Source organism: Petromyzon marinus, unplaced genomic scaffold, assembly GCF_048934315.1.
Source record: "Petromyzon marinus isolate PM22_M1 ecotype Great Lakes invasive population unplaced genomic scaffold, UKy_Petmar_22M1.pri1.0 PM_Scaffold_517, whole genome shotgun sequence".
Lineage (NCBI taxonomy): Eukaryota > Metazoa > Chordata > Hyperoartia > Petromyzontiformes > Petromyzontidae > Petromyzon > Petromyzon marinus.
The window spans coordinates 19,686-38,725 of record NW_027423521.1 but is presented as its reverse complement, the minus strand read 5'-3'; the positions used below and the strand labels follow the sequence as shown (position 1 = coordinate 38,725).

Here is a 19,040-nt window from a genome sequence, read left to right as displayed (position 1 = left end):
AGAGACACACACACACAGACACACACAGACACACACACACACAGACACACACAGACACACACACACAGACACACAGACACAGACACACACACAGACACACAGACACAGACACACACAGACACACACACATACAGACACACACAGACACACACACAGACACACAGACACAGACACACACACAGACACACAGACACAGACACACACAGACACACACAGACACACACACACAGACACACACACACAGACACACACAGACACACACACAGACACACACACAGACACACACAGACACACACAGACACACACACATACACACACACACAGACACACACAGACACACACACAGACACACACACACAGACACACACACAGACACACACACACAGACAGACACACACACACACAGACACACACACACAGACACACAGCACACACACAGACACACACACAGACACACACACACAGACACACACAGACACACACGCAGACACACACAGACACACACAGACACACACGCAGACACACACACAGACACACACGCACAGTGTGGTGGTGAGGATGGTGGTGAGTGTGTTGGTGAGTGTGTTGGTGAGTGTGTTGGTGAGTGGGTGGTGAGTGTGGTGGTGAGTGTGTTGGTGAGTGGGTGGTGAGTGTGGTGGTGAGTGTGGGTGGTGAGTGTGTTGGTGAGGATGGTGGTGAGTGTGGTGGTGAGTGGGTGGTGACGATGGTGGTGAGGGTGGTGGTGAGTGTGTTGGTGAGTGTGTTGGTGAGGATGGTGGTGAGTGTGTTGGTGAGTGTGTTGGTGAGTGGGTGGTGAGTGGGTGGTGAGTGTGGTGGTGAGTGTGTTGGTGAGTGGGTGGTGAGTGTGTTGGTGAGTGGGTGGTGAGTGTGTTGGTGAGTGTGTTGGTGAGTGGGTGGTGAGTGTGGTGGTGAGGATGGTGGTGAGGATGGTGGTGAGGATGGTGGTGAGTGGGGTGGTGAGTGTGGTGGTGAGTGTGTTGGTGAGTGGTGGTGAGGATGGTGGTGAGTGTGTTGGTGAGTGTGGTGGTGAGTGTGTTGGTGAGTGGGTGGTGAGGATGGTGGTGAGTGTGTTGGTGAGGATGGTGGTGAGTGGGTGGTGAGTGTGGTGGTGAGGATGGTCGTGAGTGTGTTGGTGAGTGTGTTGGTGAGTGGGTGGTGAGTGGGTGGTGAGTGTGGTGGTGAGTGGGTGGTGAGTGTGTTGGTGAGTGGGTGGTGAGTGTGTTGGTGAGTGTGTTGGTGAGTGGGTGGTGAGTGTGGTGGTGAGGATGGTGGTGAGTGTGTTGGTGAGTGTGTTGGTGAGTGGGTGGTGAGTGGTGGTGAGTGTGTTGGTGAGTGGGTGGTGAGTGTGTTGGTGAGTGGGTGGTGAGTGTGTTGGTGAGTGTGTTGGTGAGTGGGTGGTGAGTGTGGTGGTGAGGATGGTGGTGAGGATGGTGGTGAGGATGGTGGTGAGTCAGGTGGTGAGGATGGTGGTGAGTGTGGTGGTGAGGATGGTGGTGAGGATGGTGGTGAGTGTGTTGGTGAGTGGGTGGTGAGTGTGTTGGTGAGTGTGTTGGTGAGGATGGTGGTGAGTGTGCTGGTGAGGATGGTGGTGAAGATGGTGGTGAGGATGGTGGTGAGGATGGTGGTGAGGATGGTGGTGAGGATGGTGGTGAGTGTGGTGGTGAGGATGGTGGTGAGTGTGTTGGTGAGGATGGTGGTGAGGATGGTGGTGAGTGTGGTGGTGAGGATGGTGGTGAGTGTGTTGGTGAGTGTGGTGGTGAGGATGGTGGTGAGGATGGTGGTGAGTCAGGTGGTGAGTGTGTTGGTGAGTGTGTTGGTGAGTGTGTTGGTGAGTGGGTGGTGAGTGGGTGGTGAGTGTGGGTGGTGAGTGTGGTGGTGAGGATGGTGGTGAGGATGGTGGTGAGGATGGTGGTGAGTGGGTGGTGAGTGTGTTGGTGAGTGGGTGGTGAGTGTGTTGGTGAGTGTGTTGGTGAGGATGGTGGTGAGGATGGTGGTGAGTGTGGTGGTGAGGATGGTGGTGAGGTGGTGGTGAGTGTGTTGGTGAGTGTGGTGGTGAGGATGGTGGTGAGGATGGTGGTGAGTGTGGTGGTGAGTGTGGTGGTGAGTGTGTTGGTGAGTGGGTGGTGAGTGTGTTGGTGAGTGTGGTGGTGAGTGGGGAGGTGGTGGTGAGTGTGGTGGTGAGGATGGTGGTGAGGATGGTGGTGAGGATGGTGGTGAGGATGGTGGTGAGTGTGGGTGGTGAGTGTGTTGGTGAGGATGGTGGTGAGGATGGTGGTGAGGATGGTGGTGAGTGTGGTGGTGAGGATGGTGGTGAGTGTGGTGGTGAGTGTGGTGGTGAGGATGGTGGTGAGGATGGTGGTGAGGATGGTGGTGAGGATCGTGGTGAGTGTGTTGGTGAGTGTGGTGGTGAGTGTGGTGGTGAGTGGGTGGTGAGTGTGTTGGTGAGTGTGTTGGTGAGTGGGTGGTGAGTGGGTGGTGAGTTTGTTGGTGAGTGGGTGGTGAGTGTGTTGGTGAGTGTGTTGGTGAGTGGGTGGTGAGTGTGGTGGTGAGGATGGTGGTGAGGATGGTGGTGAGGATGGTGGTGAGTGTGTTGGTGAGGATGGTGGTTAGTGGGTGGTGAGGATGGTGGTGAGGATGGTGGTGAGTGTGTTGGTGAGGATGGTGGTGAGTGTGGTGGTGAGGATGGTGGTGAGGATGGTGGTGAGGATGGTGGTGAGTGTGTTGGTGAGTGGGTGGTGAGTGTGGTGGTGAGTGTGGTGGTGAGTGTGTTGGTGAGTGGGTGGTGAGTGTGGTGGTGAGTGTGGGTGGTGAGTGTGTTGGTGAGGATGGTGGTGAGTGTGGTGGTGAGTGGGTGGTGAGGATGGTGGTGAGGATGGTGGTGAGTGTGTTGGTGAGTGTGGTGGTGAGTGTGGTGGTGAGGATGGTGGTGAGTGTGTTGGTGAGTGTGGTGGTGAGTGTGGTGGTGAGGATGGTGGTGAGTGTGTTGGTGAGTGTGGTGGTGAGGATGGTGGTGAGGATGGTGGTGAGGATGGTGGTGAGTGGGTGGTGAGTGTGTTGGTGAGTGGGTGGTGAGTGTGTTGGTGAGTGTGTTGGTGAGGATGGTGGTGAGTGTGGTGGTGAGGATGGTGGTGAGTGTGGTGGTGAGTGTGGTGGTGAGGATGGTGGTGAGTGTGGTGGTGAGTGTGGTGGTGAGTGTGTTGGTGAGTGTGTTGGTGAGGATGGTGGTGAGTTCACTTCTTCTTAGACAGCACGGCAACGTTTTCGTAAAGAGAGTTGGGGTCCGTCTTGCACCTACTCACCACACACACAGTTACTCACCACCTACTCACCACCTACTCACCACTCACTCACCACTCACTCACTCACTCACCACTCACTCACAGTTATTCACCACCTACTCACCACTCACTCACCACTCACTCACCACTCACTCACTCACTCACCACTCACTCACAGTTATTCACCACCTACTCACCACCTACTCACCACTCACTCACCACTCACTCACCCACTCACAACTCACTCACCACACACACACAGTTACTCACCAGTTACTCACCACCTACTCACCACTCACTCACCAGTTACTCACCACACACACACAGTTACTCACCAGTTACTCACAACCTACTCACCACCTACTCACCACTTACTCACCAGTTACTCACCACTCACTCACCACTTACTCACTCACCCACTCACTCACCCACTCACTCACCCAGTCACTCACTCACTCACCACACACACACAGTTACTCACCAGTTACTCACCACTCACTCACCACACACTCACCACCTACTCACCACTCACTCACCACTCACTCACTCACTCACCACTCACTCACTAACTCAACACTCACTCACTCACCACTCACTCACTCACTCACCACTCACTCACCACACACACACAGTTACTCACCACCTACTCACCACTCACTCACCACCTACTCACCACCTACTCACCACTCACTCACTCACTCACCCACTCACTCACTCACCACTCACTCACTCACCACTCACTCACCACTCACTCACCACACACACACAGTTACTCACCACTCACCACTCACTCACCACACACACACAGTTACTCACCACTCACTCACTCACTCACCCACCCACTCACTCACCACTCACTCACTCACCACTCACCACTCACTCAGTCACGCACTCACCACTCACCACTCACTCACCACTCACTCACCACTCACTCACTCACTCACCACTCACTCACCACTCACTCACCACTCACTCACCACACACACACAGTTACTCACCACTCACCACTCACTCACCACACACACACAGTTACTCACCACTCACTCACCACTCACTCACTCACCCACTCACTCACCACTCACTCACCACTCACCACTCACTCAGTCACGCACTCACCACTCACCACTCACTCACCACTCACTCACCACTCACTCACTCACCCACTCACTCACCACTCACTCACCACACACACACAGTTACTCACCACTCACTCACCACTCACTCACTCACTCACCCACTCACTCAACACTCACCCACTCACCCACTCACTCACTCACCACTCATTCACTCACCCACTCACTCACCACTCACCCACTCACTCGCTCACCACACAGACACACACACAGTTACTCACCACTCACTCACCACTCACTCACCACTCACTCACTCACCCACTCACCACACAGACACACACACAGTTACTCACCACTCACTCACCACTCACTCACCACTCACTCACTCACCCACTCAGTCACTCACTCACCCACTCACCACACAGACACACACACAGTTACTCACCAGTTACTCACTCACCAACTACTCACCACTTACTCACCAGTTACTCACCACTCACTCAACACTCACTCACTCACCCACTCACTCACTCACCCACTCACTCACCACTCACTCACTCAGCACACACACACAGTTACTCACCAGTTACTCACCAGTTACTCACCACTCACTCACCACACACTCACCACCTACTCACCATTCACTCACCACTCACTCACTCACTCACCACTCACTCACTAACTCAACACTCACTCACTCACTCACCACTCACTCACTCACTCACCACTCACTCACCACACACACACAGTTACTCACCACTTACTCACCACCTACTCACCACCTACTCACCACTCACCCACTCACTCACTCACCACTCACTCACCACTCACTCACCACACACACAGTTACTCACCACGTACTCACCAGTACTCACCACTCACTCACTCACTCACCCACTCACTCACTCACTCACCACTCACTCACTCACTCACCACTCACTCACCACTCACTCACCACTCACTCACCACACACACACAGTTACTCACCACTCACCACTCACTCACCACACACACACAGTTACTCACCACTCACTCACCACTCACTCACCCACTCACTCACTCACCCACTCACTCAACACTCAACCACTCACCCACTCACTCACTCACCACTCATTCACTCACCCACTCACTCACCACTCACCCACTCACTCGCTCACCACACAGACACACACACAGTTACTCACCATTCACTCACCACTCACTCACCACTCACTCACCCACCCACTCACCACACAGACACACACACACAGTTACTCACCACTCACTCACCACTCACTCACTCACTCACCCACTCAGTCACTCACTCACCCACTCACCCACTCACGACACAGACACACACACAGTTACTCACCACTCACTCACCACTCACTCACCACTCACTCACTCACTCACCACTCACTCACCACTCATTCATTCACCCACTCACTCACTCACCCATTCACTCACCTACTCACCCACCCACTCACTCACTCACCCACCCACTCACTCACCCACTCACTCACCCACCCACTCACCCACTCACTCACCCACTCACTCACCCACTCACTCACTCACTCACCTACTCACCCACTCACTCACTCACCCACTCATTCACTCACCCACTCACTCATCCACTCACTCACTTACTCACCCACCCATTCACTCACTCACCCACCCACTCACTCACCCACTCACCTACTCACTCAATACTCACCACTCATTCACCACTCACTCACCTACTCACTCACTCACCACTCACTCACCACTCACTCACCCACTCACTCACTCAACACTCACCCACTCACTCACTCAGTCACTCACTCACCAACTCACTCACTCATCACTCATTCACTCAACACTCACCCACTCACTCACCCACTCAGTCACTCACTCACCCACTCACTCACTCACCACTCATTCACTCACCCACTCACTCACTTACCCACTCACTCATCTACTCACCCACTAACTCACCCACTCACTCACTCACTCACCCACTCACTCACCTACTCACCCACTCACTCACTCACCCACTCACTCACCCACTCATTCACTCACCCACTCACTCACTCACCCACCCACTCACTCACTCACCCACCCACTCACTCACTCACCCACTCACCTACTCACTCACTCATCACTCATTCACTCAACACTCACCCACTCACTCACCCACTCACTCACTCACCACTCATTCACTCACCCACTCACTCACTTACCCACTCACTCATCTATTCACCCACTCACTCACTCACTCACCCACTCACTCACCTACTCACTCACTCACCTACTCACCCACTCACTCACTCACCACTCACTCACTCACCCACTCACTCACTCAACACTCACCCACTCACTCACTCAACACTCACACACTCACTCACCCACTCAGTCACTCACTCACCAGTCACTCACTCACCCACTCACTCACTCAATACTCACCCACTCACCCACTCAGTAACTCACTCACCCACTCACTCACCACTCATTCACTCACCCACTCACTCACTCACCCATTCACTCACCTACTCACCCACCCACTCACTCACCCACCCACTCACTCACCCACTCACTCACTCACTCACCCACTCACTCACTCACCCACTCACTCACCTACTCACTCACTCACCTACTCACCCACTCACTCACTCACCACTCACTCACTCACCCACTCACTCACTCAACACTCACCCACTCACTCACTCAACACTCACACACTCACTCACCCACTCAGTCACTCACTCACCACTCACTCACTCACCCACTCACTCACTCAATACTCACCCACTCACCCACTCAGTAACTCACTCACCCACTCACTCACCACTCATTCACTCACCCACTCACTCACTTACTCACCCATTCACTCACCTACTCACCCACCCACTCACTCACCCACCCACTCACTCACCCACTCACTCACTCACTCACCCACTCACTCACTCACCCACTCACTCACCTACTCACTCACTCACCTACTCACCCACTCACTCACTCACCACTCACTCACTCACCCACTCACTCATTCAACACTCACCCACTCACTCACTCAACACTCACACACTCACTCACCACTCATTCACTCACCCACTCACCCACTCACTCACCCATTCACTCACCTACTCACCCACCCACTCACTCACCCACCCACTCACTCACTCACCTACTCACTCACTCACCCACTCACCAACTCACTCACTCACCCACTCAGTCACTCACTCACACACTCACTCACTCACCACTCACTCAATCGCTCACTCACTCACCACTCACTCACTCACACTCACGCACTCACCTACTCACTCACCCTTTCACCCACCCACTCACCACACAGACAACACACACAGTTACTCACCACTCACTCACTCACCCACTCACTCCCACTCACTCACCCACCCACTCACTCACCCACACACCACTCACTCACCACTCACTCATTTAGTCACTCATCCACTCACTCACCACCCACTCACCCACTCACCACTCACTCACTCACTCACCCCCTCACTCACTCACCCACTCACTCACTCACCTACTCACTCACTCACCGATTCACTCACCCACTCATTCACTCACCCACCCACTCATTCACTCACCCACTCACCCACTCACCCACTCACCAACTCACTCACTCACTCACCCACTCACTCACCCACTCACTCACTCACTTGCTCACCCACTCACTCACTCACCACTCACTCAACCGCTCACTTACTCACCCACTCACTCACCCACTCACTCATTCACTCACCCACTCACTCACTCACCACTCACTCACCAAACACACAGTTACTTACCACTCACTCACCACTCACTCACTCACCCACTCACTCAACACTCAACCACTCACCCACTCACTCACTCACCACTCATTCACGCACCCACTCACTCACCACTCACCCACTCACTCGCTCACCACACAGACACACACACAGTTACTCACCATTCACTCACCACTCACTCACCACTCACTCACCCACCCACTCACCACACAGACACACACACAGTTACTCACCACTCACTCACCACTCACTCACCACTCACTCACTCACCCACTCAGTCACTCACTCACCCACTCACCCACTCACGACACAGACACACACACAGTTACTCACCACTCACTCACCACTCACTCACAACTCACTCACTCACCACTCACTCACTCACCACTCATTCACTCACCCACTCACTCACTCACCCATTCACTCACCTACTCACCCACCCACTCACTCACTCACCCACCCACTCACTCACTAACCCACTCACTCACCCACCCACTCACTCACCCACTCACTCACCCACTCACTCACTCACCTACTCACCCACTCACTCACTCACCCACTCACTCACCCACTCATTCACTCACCCACTCACTCATCCACTCACTCACTTACTCACCCACCCATTCACTCACTCACCCACCCACTCACTCACCCACTCACCTACTCACTCAACACTCACCACTCACTCACCACTCACTCACCTACTCACTCACTCAACACTCACTCACCACTCACTCACCCACTCACTCACTCAACACTCACCCACTCACTCACTCACTCACCCACTCAGTCACTCACTCACCAACTCACTCACTCATCACTCATTCACTCAACACTCACCCACTCACTCACCCACTCAGTCACTCACTCACCCACTCACTCACTCACCACTCATTCACTCACCCACTCACTCACTTACCCACTCACTCATCTACTCACCCACTAACTCACCCACTCACTCACTCACTCACCCACTCACTCACCTACTCACCCACTCACTCACTCACCCACTCACTCACCCACTCATTCACTCACCCACTCACTCACTCACCCACTCACTCACTCACCCACCCACTCACTCACTCACCCTCTCACCTACTCACTCAACACTCACCACTCACTCACCACTCACTCACCCACTCACTCACTCAACACTCACCCACTCACCCACTCACTCACCCACTCAGTCACTCACTCACCCACTCACTCACTCATCACTCATTCACTCAACACTCACCCACTCACTCACCCACTCACTCACTCACCACTCATTCACTCACCCACTCACCCACTCACTCACTCACTCACCTACTCACCCACTCACTCACTCACCACTCACTCACTCACCCACTCACTCACTCAACACTCACCCACTCACTCACTCAACACTCACACACTCACTCACCCACTCAGTCACTCACTCACCACTCACTCACTCACCCACTCACTCACTCAATACTCACCCACTCACCCACTCAGTAACTCACTCACCCACTCACTCACCACTCATTCACTCACCCACTCACTCACTCACTCACCCATTCACTCACCTACTCACCCACCCACTCACTCACCCACCCACTCACTCACCCACTCACTCACTCACCCACTCACTCACTCACCCACTCACTCACTCACCTACTCACTCACTCACCGATTCACTCACCCACTCATTCACTCACCCACCCACTCATTCACTCACCCACTCACCCACTCACCAACTCACTCATTCACTCACCCACTCACTCACCCACTCACTCACTCACTCGCTCACCCACTCACTCACTCACCACTCACTCAACCGCTCACTTACTCACCCACTCACTCACCCACTCACTCATTCACTCACCCACTCACTCACTCACTCACCCACTCACTCCTACTCACTCACCCACCCACTCACTCACCCACTCACTCACCCACTCGCTCACCCACTCACTCGCTCACTCACTCACTCACCCACTCACCAACTCACTCACTCACCCACTCAGTCACTCACTCACACACTCACTCACTCACCACTCACTCAATCGCTCACTCACTCACCACTCACTCACTCACCACTCACGCACTCACCCACTCACTCACCCTCTCACCCACCCACTCACCACACAGACAACACACACAGTTACTCACCACTCACTCACTCACCCACTCACTCACTCCCACTCACTCACCCACCCACTCACTCACCCACACACCACTCACTCACCACTCACTCATTTAGTCACTCATCCACTCACTCACCACCCACTCACCCACTCACCACTCACTCACTCACTCACCCCCTCACTCACTCACCCTTCCACTCACCCACTCACTCACCACTTACTCACCACACAGACACACACGTTACTCACCACTCACTCGCCCACTCACTCACCCACTCACTCGCTCACACACTCACTTACTCACCACTCACTCACCCACTCACTCACCCAACCACTCACTCGCTCACCCACTCACCACCCACTCACTCGATCACCCACTCACTAACCACTCACTCACCACTCACTCACCCACTCACTCACCACTCACCCACTCACTCACCCACTCACTCAGTCACTCACTCACTCACTCAGTCACTCACCACTCACCCACTCACCCACCCACTCACTCACCCACCCACTCACCCACTCATTCACCCACTCACTCACCACTCACTCACCCACTCACTCACCACTCACCCACCCACTCACTCACCCACCCACTCACCCACTCACTCACCACTCACCCACCACACAGACACACACACTCACTCACCCATTCACTCACTCACTCACCCACTCACTCACTCACCCACTCACTCACCCACTCACTCATTCACTCAGCCACTCACCCACTCACTCATTCAGTCACCCACTCACTCACCCATGACCGGTTCAAATATAGTGTAGTGTATAGTGTAATGTATACTAGTGTAGTGTATAGTGCAGTGTATAGTGTAGTGTATACTAGTGTAGTGTATAGTGTAGTGTGTAGTGTATAGTAGTGCAGTGCATAATGTAGTGTACAATGTAGTGTATTGTGTAGTGTGTAATGTAGTGTATAGTAGTGTATAATATAGTGTATAGTGTAGTGTATAGTGTAGTGTATAATGTAATGTAGTGAATAATGTAATGTAGTGTATAATGTAGTGTATAGTGTAGTGTGTAATGTATTATAGTGTATAATGTAGTGTGTAGTGAATAGTGTAATGTATAGTGTAGTGTATAGTGTAGTATAGAGTGGTGTATAATGTAGTGTATAGTGTAGTGTATAGTGTAGTCTGGTGTATAGTGTAGTGTGTAGTAGTGTACTGTATAATGTAGTGTAGTGTATAGTGTAGTGTATAGTGTAGTGTATAGTGTAGTGTATAGTGTAGTGTATAGTGTAGTGTATAGTGTAGTGTAGTGTATAGTGTAGTGTATAGTGTAGTGTGTAGTGTAGTGTATAGTGTAGTGTATAGTGTAGTGTGTAGTGTAGTGTATAGTGTAGTGTAGTGTATAGTGTAGTGTGTAGTGTAGTGTATAGTGTAGTGTATAGTGTAGTGTAGTGTGTAGTCTATTGTATAGTGTAGTGTATAGTGTGTATATAGTGGTGTATAGTAGTGTAGTGTATAGTGTAGTGTATAATGTAGTGTATAAGTGTATCGTAGTGTGGTGTATAGTGTAGTATGTAGTAGTGTAGTATATAATGTAGTGTAGTGTATAGTGTAGTGTATAGTGTAGTGTATAGTGTAGTGTATAAGTGTATCGTAGTGTGGTGTATAGTGTAGTATGTAGTAGTGTAGTATATAATGTAGTGTAGTGTATAGTGTAGTATATAATGTAGTGTAGTGTATAGTGTAGTGTATAGTGTATAGTGTAGTATATAATGTAGTGTAATGTATAGTGTAGTGTATAATGTAGTGTATAGTGTAGTGTATAATGTAGTGTAATGTATAGTGTAGTGTATAATGTAGTGTATAAGTGTATCGTAGTGTGGTGTATAGTGCAGTGTGTAGTAGTGTAGTATATAATGTAGTGTAGTGTATAGTGTAGTGTGTAGTGTAGTGTGTAGTGTAGTGTTTAGTGTATAGTGTATAATGTAGTGTATAATGTAGTGTATAGTGTAGTGTATAGTGTAGTGTGTAGTGTAGTGTGTAGTGTATAATGTAGTGTATAGTGTATAATGTAGTGTAATGTATAGTGTAGTGTATAATGTAGTGTAATGTATAGTGTAGTGTATAATGTAGTGTATAAGTGTATCGTAGTGTGGTGTATAGTGTAGTGTGTAGTAGTGTAGTATATAATGTAGTGTAGTGTGTAGTGTAGTGTAGTGTGTAGTGTATAATGTAGTGTATAGTGTATAATGTAGTGTATAGTGTAGTGTATAGTGTAGTGTGTAGTGTATAATGTAGTGTATAATGTAGTGTAATGTATAGTGTAGTGTATAATGTGGTGTATAGTGTAATGTATAATGTAGTGTAGTGTATAGTGTAGTGTATAATGTAGTGTAATGTATAGTGTAGTGTATAATGTAGTGTATAGTGTAGTGTATAATGTAGTGTAATGTATAGTGTAGTGTATAATGTAGTGTATAGTGTAGTGTATAATGTAGTGTAGTGTATAGTGTAGTGTGTAGTGTAGTGTAGTGTGTAGTGTATAGTGTAGTGTATAGTGTAGTGTGTAGTGTAGTGTGTAGTGTATAGTGTAGTGTGTAGTGTATAATGTAGTGTATAATGTAGTGTATAGTGTAGTGTATAGTGTAGTGTGTAGTGTAGTGTGTAGTGTAGTGTGTAGTGTAGTGTGTATAGTGTAGTATATAATGTAGTGTAGTGTATAGTGTAGTGTATAGTGTAGTGTATAGTGTAGTGTATAGTGTATAGTGTAGTGTGTAGTAGTGTAGTATATAATGTAGTGTATAGTGTATAATGTAGTGTATAATGTAGTGTAATGTATAGTGTAGTGTGTAGTGTATAGTGTAGTGTGTAGTGTAGTGTATAGTGTAGTGTGTAGTGTAGTGTGTAGTGTAGTGTGTAGTGTATAATGTAGTGTATAGTGTATAATATAGTTTAGTGTATAATGTAGTGTATAGTGTAGTGTATAATGTAGTGTAATGTATAGTGTAGTGTATAATGTAGTGTAGTGTACAGTACGCAGCGAGTAGTACAGTGAGTAGTACAGTGCGTGGTGTACAGTGTGTACAGTTACCGTAGAGAGCTTTGTCTTTGTGTGGGTACAGTGGGTTCCTGATTCTGTAAATCTCTGTTCTTCTGAGGATAACATAACCATAGCACACAGACATAGTGTACACATAGTATACACACATAGTATACACACATAGTGTACACACATATTACACACACATAGCACACACACACATAGTGTACACACAGCAGTATACACATAGTGTACATATAGTACACACACACACAGTGTGTACACATAGTGTACACATAGTGTACACACATAGTATACACACATAGTACACACACATAGCACACACACACACATAGTATACACACACATAGTATACACACATAGCACACACACACACACATAGTGTACACACAGCAGTATACACATAGTGTACATATAGTACACACACAGTGTGTACACATAGTGTACACACATAGTGTACACATAGTGTACACACATAGTACACACACATAGCACACACACACACATAGTGTACACACACACATAGTGTACACACAGCAGTATAAACACATAGTGTACACACATAGTATACACACATAGTACACACACATAGCACACACACACATAGTATACACACAGACATAGTATACACACATAGTGTACACATAGTGTACATATAGTATACACATAGCACACACACACATAGTATACACATAGTGTACACACATAGTATACACACATAGTATACACATAGTGTACACACACACACCTAGTGTACACACACACATAGTATACAGACATAGTATACACACATAGTGTACACATAGTATACACACATAGTATACACACATAGTGTACACATAGTATACACACATAGTATACACACATAGTATACACATAGTATACATACATAGTGTACACATAGTATACACACATAGTGTACACACATAGTGTACACACATAGCACACACACACAGTGTACATACATAGTGTACATATAGTACACATAGTGCACACACACAGCAGTATACACATAGTGTACACACGTAGTATACACACATAGTACACACACACAACAGTATACACATAGTGTACACACAGCAGTATACACATAGCACACACACATAGTACACACACACAGCTGTACACACATAGTATACACACATAGTATACACATAGTGTACACCCATAGTACATACACACAGCAGTATACACATAGTGTACACACAGCAGTATACACACACAGCACACACACACATAGTGTACACACATAGTGTACACATAGCACACATAGTACACACACACACAGCAGTATACACATAGTGTACACACAGCACACACACACATAGTGTACACACACATAGCACACACACATAGCAGTATACACATAGTACACACATAGTGTATACACATAGTGTACACACACACATAGTACACACATACAGCAGTATACACATAGTGTATACACATAGTGTACACACATAGTGTACATACACACAGCAGTGTACACATACACATAGTGTACACAGTGTACACACACACACAGCAGTATACACATAGTGTACATACACACAGCAGTACACACATAGTGTACACACATAGTGTACACACATAGTGTACATACACACAGCAGTATACACATAGTACACACATAGTGTACACACATAGTGTACATACACACAGCAGTATACACATACACATAGTGTACATACACACAGACACACACAGAGACACACACAGACACACACAGAGACACACAGACACACACAGAGACACACACACAGACACACACAGAGACACACACACACAGACACACACAGAGACACACACAGAGACACACAGACACACACAGAGACACACACACAGACACACACTGACACACACACAGACACAGACACACTGACACACACACACAGACACACGGACAGCAGTATACACATAGTTTACACATAGTGTACATACACACAGACACACACAGAGACACACACAGACACACACACAGACACACACACACAGACACACACACACAGACACACACACAGACACACGCACACCAGTATACACATACACATAGTTTACACATAGTGTACATACACACAGACTCACATACATCCACACATACACACAGTGTACATACACACAGACTGACACACACACTGACACACACACACAGACATACACACAGACACACACATTGACACACACACAGACACACACACACACATTTTCCACAACTTCCTCTAATTTACTTCCAACATTTTTACAAAATGTTCCATTGAGGAAAGAGTTGTGAGTGTGTGTGTCTGTGTGTCTGTGTGTACATACACACAGACACACAGACACACACAGACACACACACTGACACACACACTGACACACACACAGACACACACACTGACACACACACTGACACACACACAGACACACACAGGCACAGACACACAGACACAGACACACACAGATACGCACACACTGACACACACACAGACACACACACAGATACACACACACTGACACACACACTGACATACACACAGACACACACACAGACATACACACAGATACACACACACAGACACACACACAGACACACACAAAGACACACACACACTGACACAGACACACACACAGACACACACAGACACACACACAGACACACACACGCACACACACAGACACACACACAGACACACACACGCACACACACAGACACACACAGACAGACACACACAGACACACACACACGTACACACACGGACACACACAGACAATACACACACAGACACACACACACAGACACACACACGCACACACACAGACACACACAGACACACACACTGACACACACACACACTGACACACACTCACTGACACACTCACTGACACACACACAGACACACACACAGACACACACACGCACACACACACACACAGACACACACACAGACACACACACAAGACACACACACGCACACACACTGACACACACTCACTGACACACACACAGACACACACACGCACACACACTGACACACACACAGACACACTCACTGACACACACACAGACACACACTCACTGACACACACACAGACACACACACGGACACACACAGACAATACACACACAGACACACACACAGACACACACACGCACACACACTGACACACACTCACTGACACACACACTGACACACACTCACTGACACACACACAGACACACACACAGACACACACTGACACACACTCACTGACACACACACAGACACACACACGCACACACACTGACACACACACACTGACACACACACTGACACACACAGACACACACACACAGAAAAGACACACACAGACACACACACTGACACACACACACTGACACACACTCACTGACACACACACACAGACACACACACAGACACACACACAGACACACACACACACACTGACACACACACACAGACACACACACAGACACACACACGCACACACACTGACACACACTCACTGGCACACACACAGACACACACACACGTACACACACGGACACACACACACACAGACAATACACACACAGACACACACACTGACACACACACGCACACACACTGACACACACACACAGACACACACACACAGACACACATTGACACACACACACAGACACACACACTGACACACACACACTGACACACACTCACTGACACACACACACACAGACACACACACGTACACACACGGACACACAGACAATACCCACACAGACACACACACAGACACACACACACACACAGACACGCACTCACTGACACACACACACACACAGACACACACTCACTGACACACACAGACACACACACACAGACACACACACACAGTCACACACACACACAGACACACACACAGACACACACACACAGACACACACACAGACACACACACGCACACACACACACTCACTGACACACACACACAGACACACACACAGACACACACACAGACACACACACAGTCACACACACACACAGACACACACACACACACACAGACACACACACAGACACACACACAGACACACACAGACACACACACGCACACACACAGACACACACTCACTGACACACACACAGACACACACACGCACACACACTGACACACACACAGACACACACACAGACACAGACACACACACACAGACACACACACAGACACACACAGACACACACACGCACACACACTCACTGACACACACACAGACACACACACGCACACACACAGTTTCCACAGTTTCCTCTAATTTACTTCCAACATTTTTACAAAATGTTCCATTGAGGAAACACAAAGAGACACAGAGACACACACAGAGAGACACAGAGACACACACAGAGAGACACAGAGACACACACAGAGAGACACAGAGAGACACACACAGAGAGACACACACAGAGAGACACAGAGACACACAGAGAGACACACACACAGAGACACACAGAGACACACACAGAGAGACACACACACAGAGACACACAGAGAGACACACACAGACACACACAGAGACACACACAGACACACAGAGAGAGACACACAGAGACACACACAGAGAGACACAGAGAGACACAAACAGAGACACACAGAGAGACACACACAGAGACACACACAGACACACACAGAGACACACAGAGAGACACACAGAGAGACACACACACAGAGACACACACAGAGAGACACACAGAGAGACACACACACAGAGACACACACAGAGAGAGACACAGAGAGACACACACAGAGACACACACAGACACACACAGAGACACACAGAGAGACACACACAGAGTCACACACAGACACACACAGAGACACACAGAGAGACACACAGAGAGACACACACACAGAGACACACACAGAGAGACACACAGAGAGACACACACACAGAGACACACACAGAGAGACACACAGAGACACACACACAGAGACACACACAGAGAGACACACAGAGAGACACACACACAGAGACACACACAGAGAGACACACAGAGACACACACACAGAGACACACACAGAGAGACACACAGAGAGACACACACAGAGACACACAGAGAGACACACACACAGAGACACACACAGAGAGACACACAGAGACACACACACAGAGACACACACAGAGAGACACACAGAGAGACACACACACAGAGAGACACACAGAGAGACACACAGAGACACACACACAGAGACACACACAAAGAGACACACAGAGAGACACACACAGAGACACACAGAGAGACACACAGAGACACACACAGAGAGACACACAGAGAGACACACACAGAGAGACACAGAGAGACACACAGAGAGACACACACAGAGACACACACAGAGACACACAGAGAGACACACAGAGAGACACACAGAGAGACACACAGAGAGACACAGAGACACACACAGAGAGACACACAGAGAGACACAGAGACACACAGAGAGACACACAGAGAGACACAGAGACACACACAGAGAGACACACACAGAGAGACACAGAGACACACAGAGAGACACACAGAGAGACACACACAGAGACACACAAAGAGAGACACACACAGAGAGACACACAGAGAGACACACAGAGAGACACACAGACACACACACACAGAGACACACACACAGAGACACACACACACAGACACACAGAGAGACACACACAGACACACACAGAGAGACACACACAGAGAGACACACAGAGACACACACAGAGACACACACACAGAGACACACAGAGAGACACACACAGAGAGA

General features: G+C 49.1%; 1 protein-coding gene across 2 annotated transcripts in view; it reads right to left on the bottom strand.

The window, feature by feature from the left end:
• Window positions 1–2,356: 2,356 nt before the first annotated feature.
• The window catches only part of LOC142923442 (tyrosine-protein phosphatase non-receptor type 11-like), a 36,362-nt gene continuing 19,678 nt past the window's right edge, over window positions 2,357–19,040 (bottom strand). Inside the window, exons 5-6 of one of the 2 annotated variants that reach the window (XM_076064549.1) lie at window positions 13,308–13,369; window positions 2,357–3,312 (exon numbers count right to left, since the gene is read on the bottom strand). In XM_076064549.1, coding sequence (XP_075920664.1) covers window positions 3,252–3,312; window positions 13,308–13,369 — 123 coding nt within the window. In that variant the 3' untranslated portion in view covers window positions 2,357–3,251. The remainder of the gene's footprint in view (window positions 3,313–13,307; window positions 13,370–19,040) is intronic. The other variant, XM_076064550.1, reaches the window with a different exon arrangement.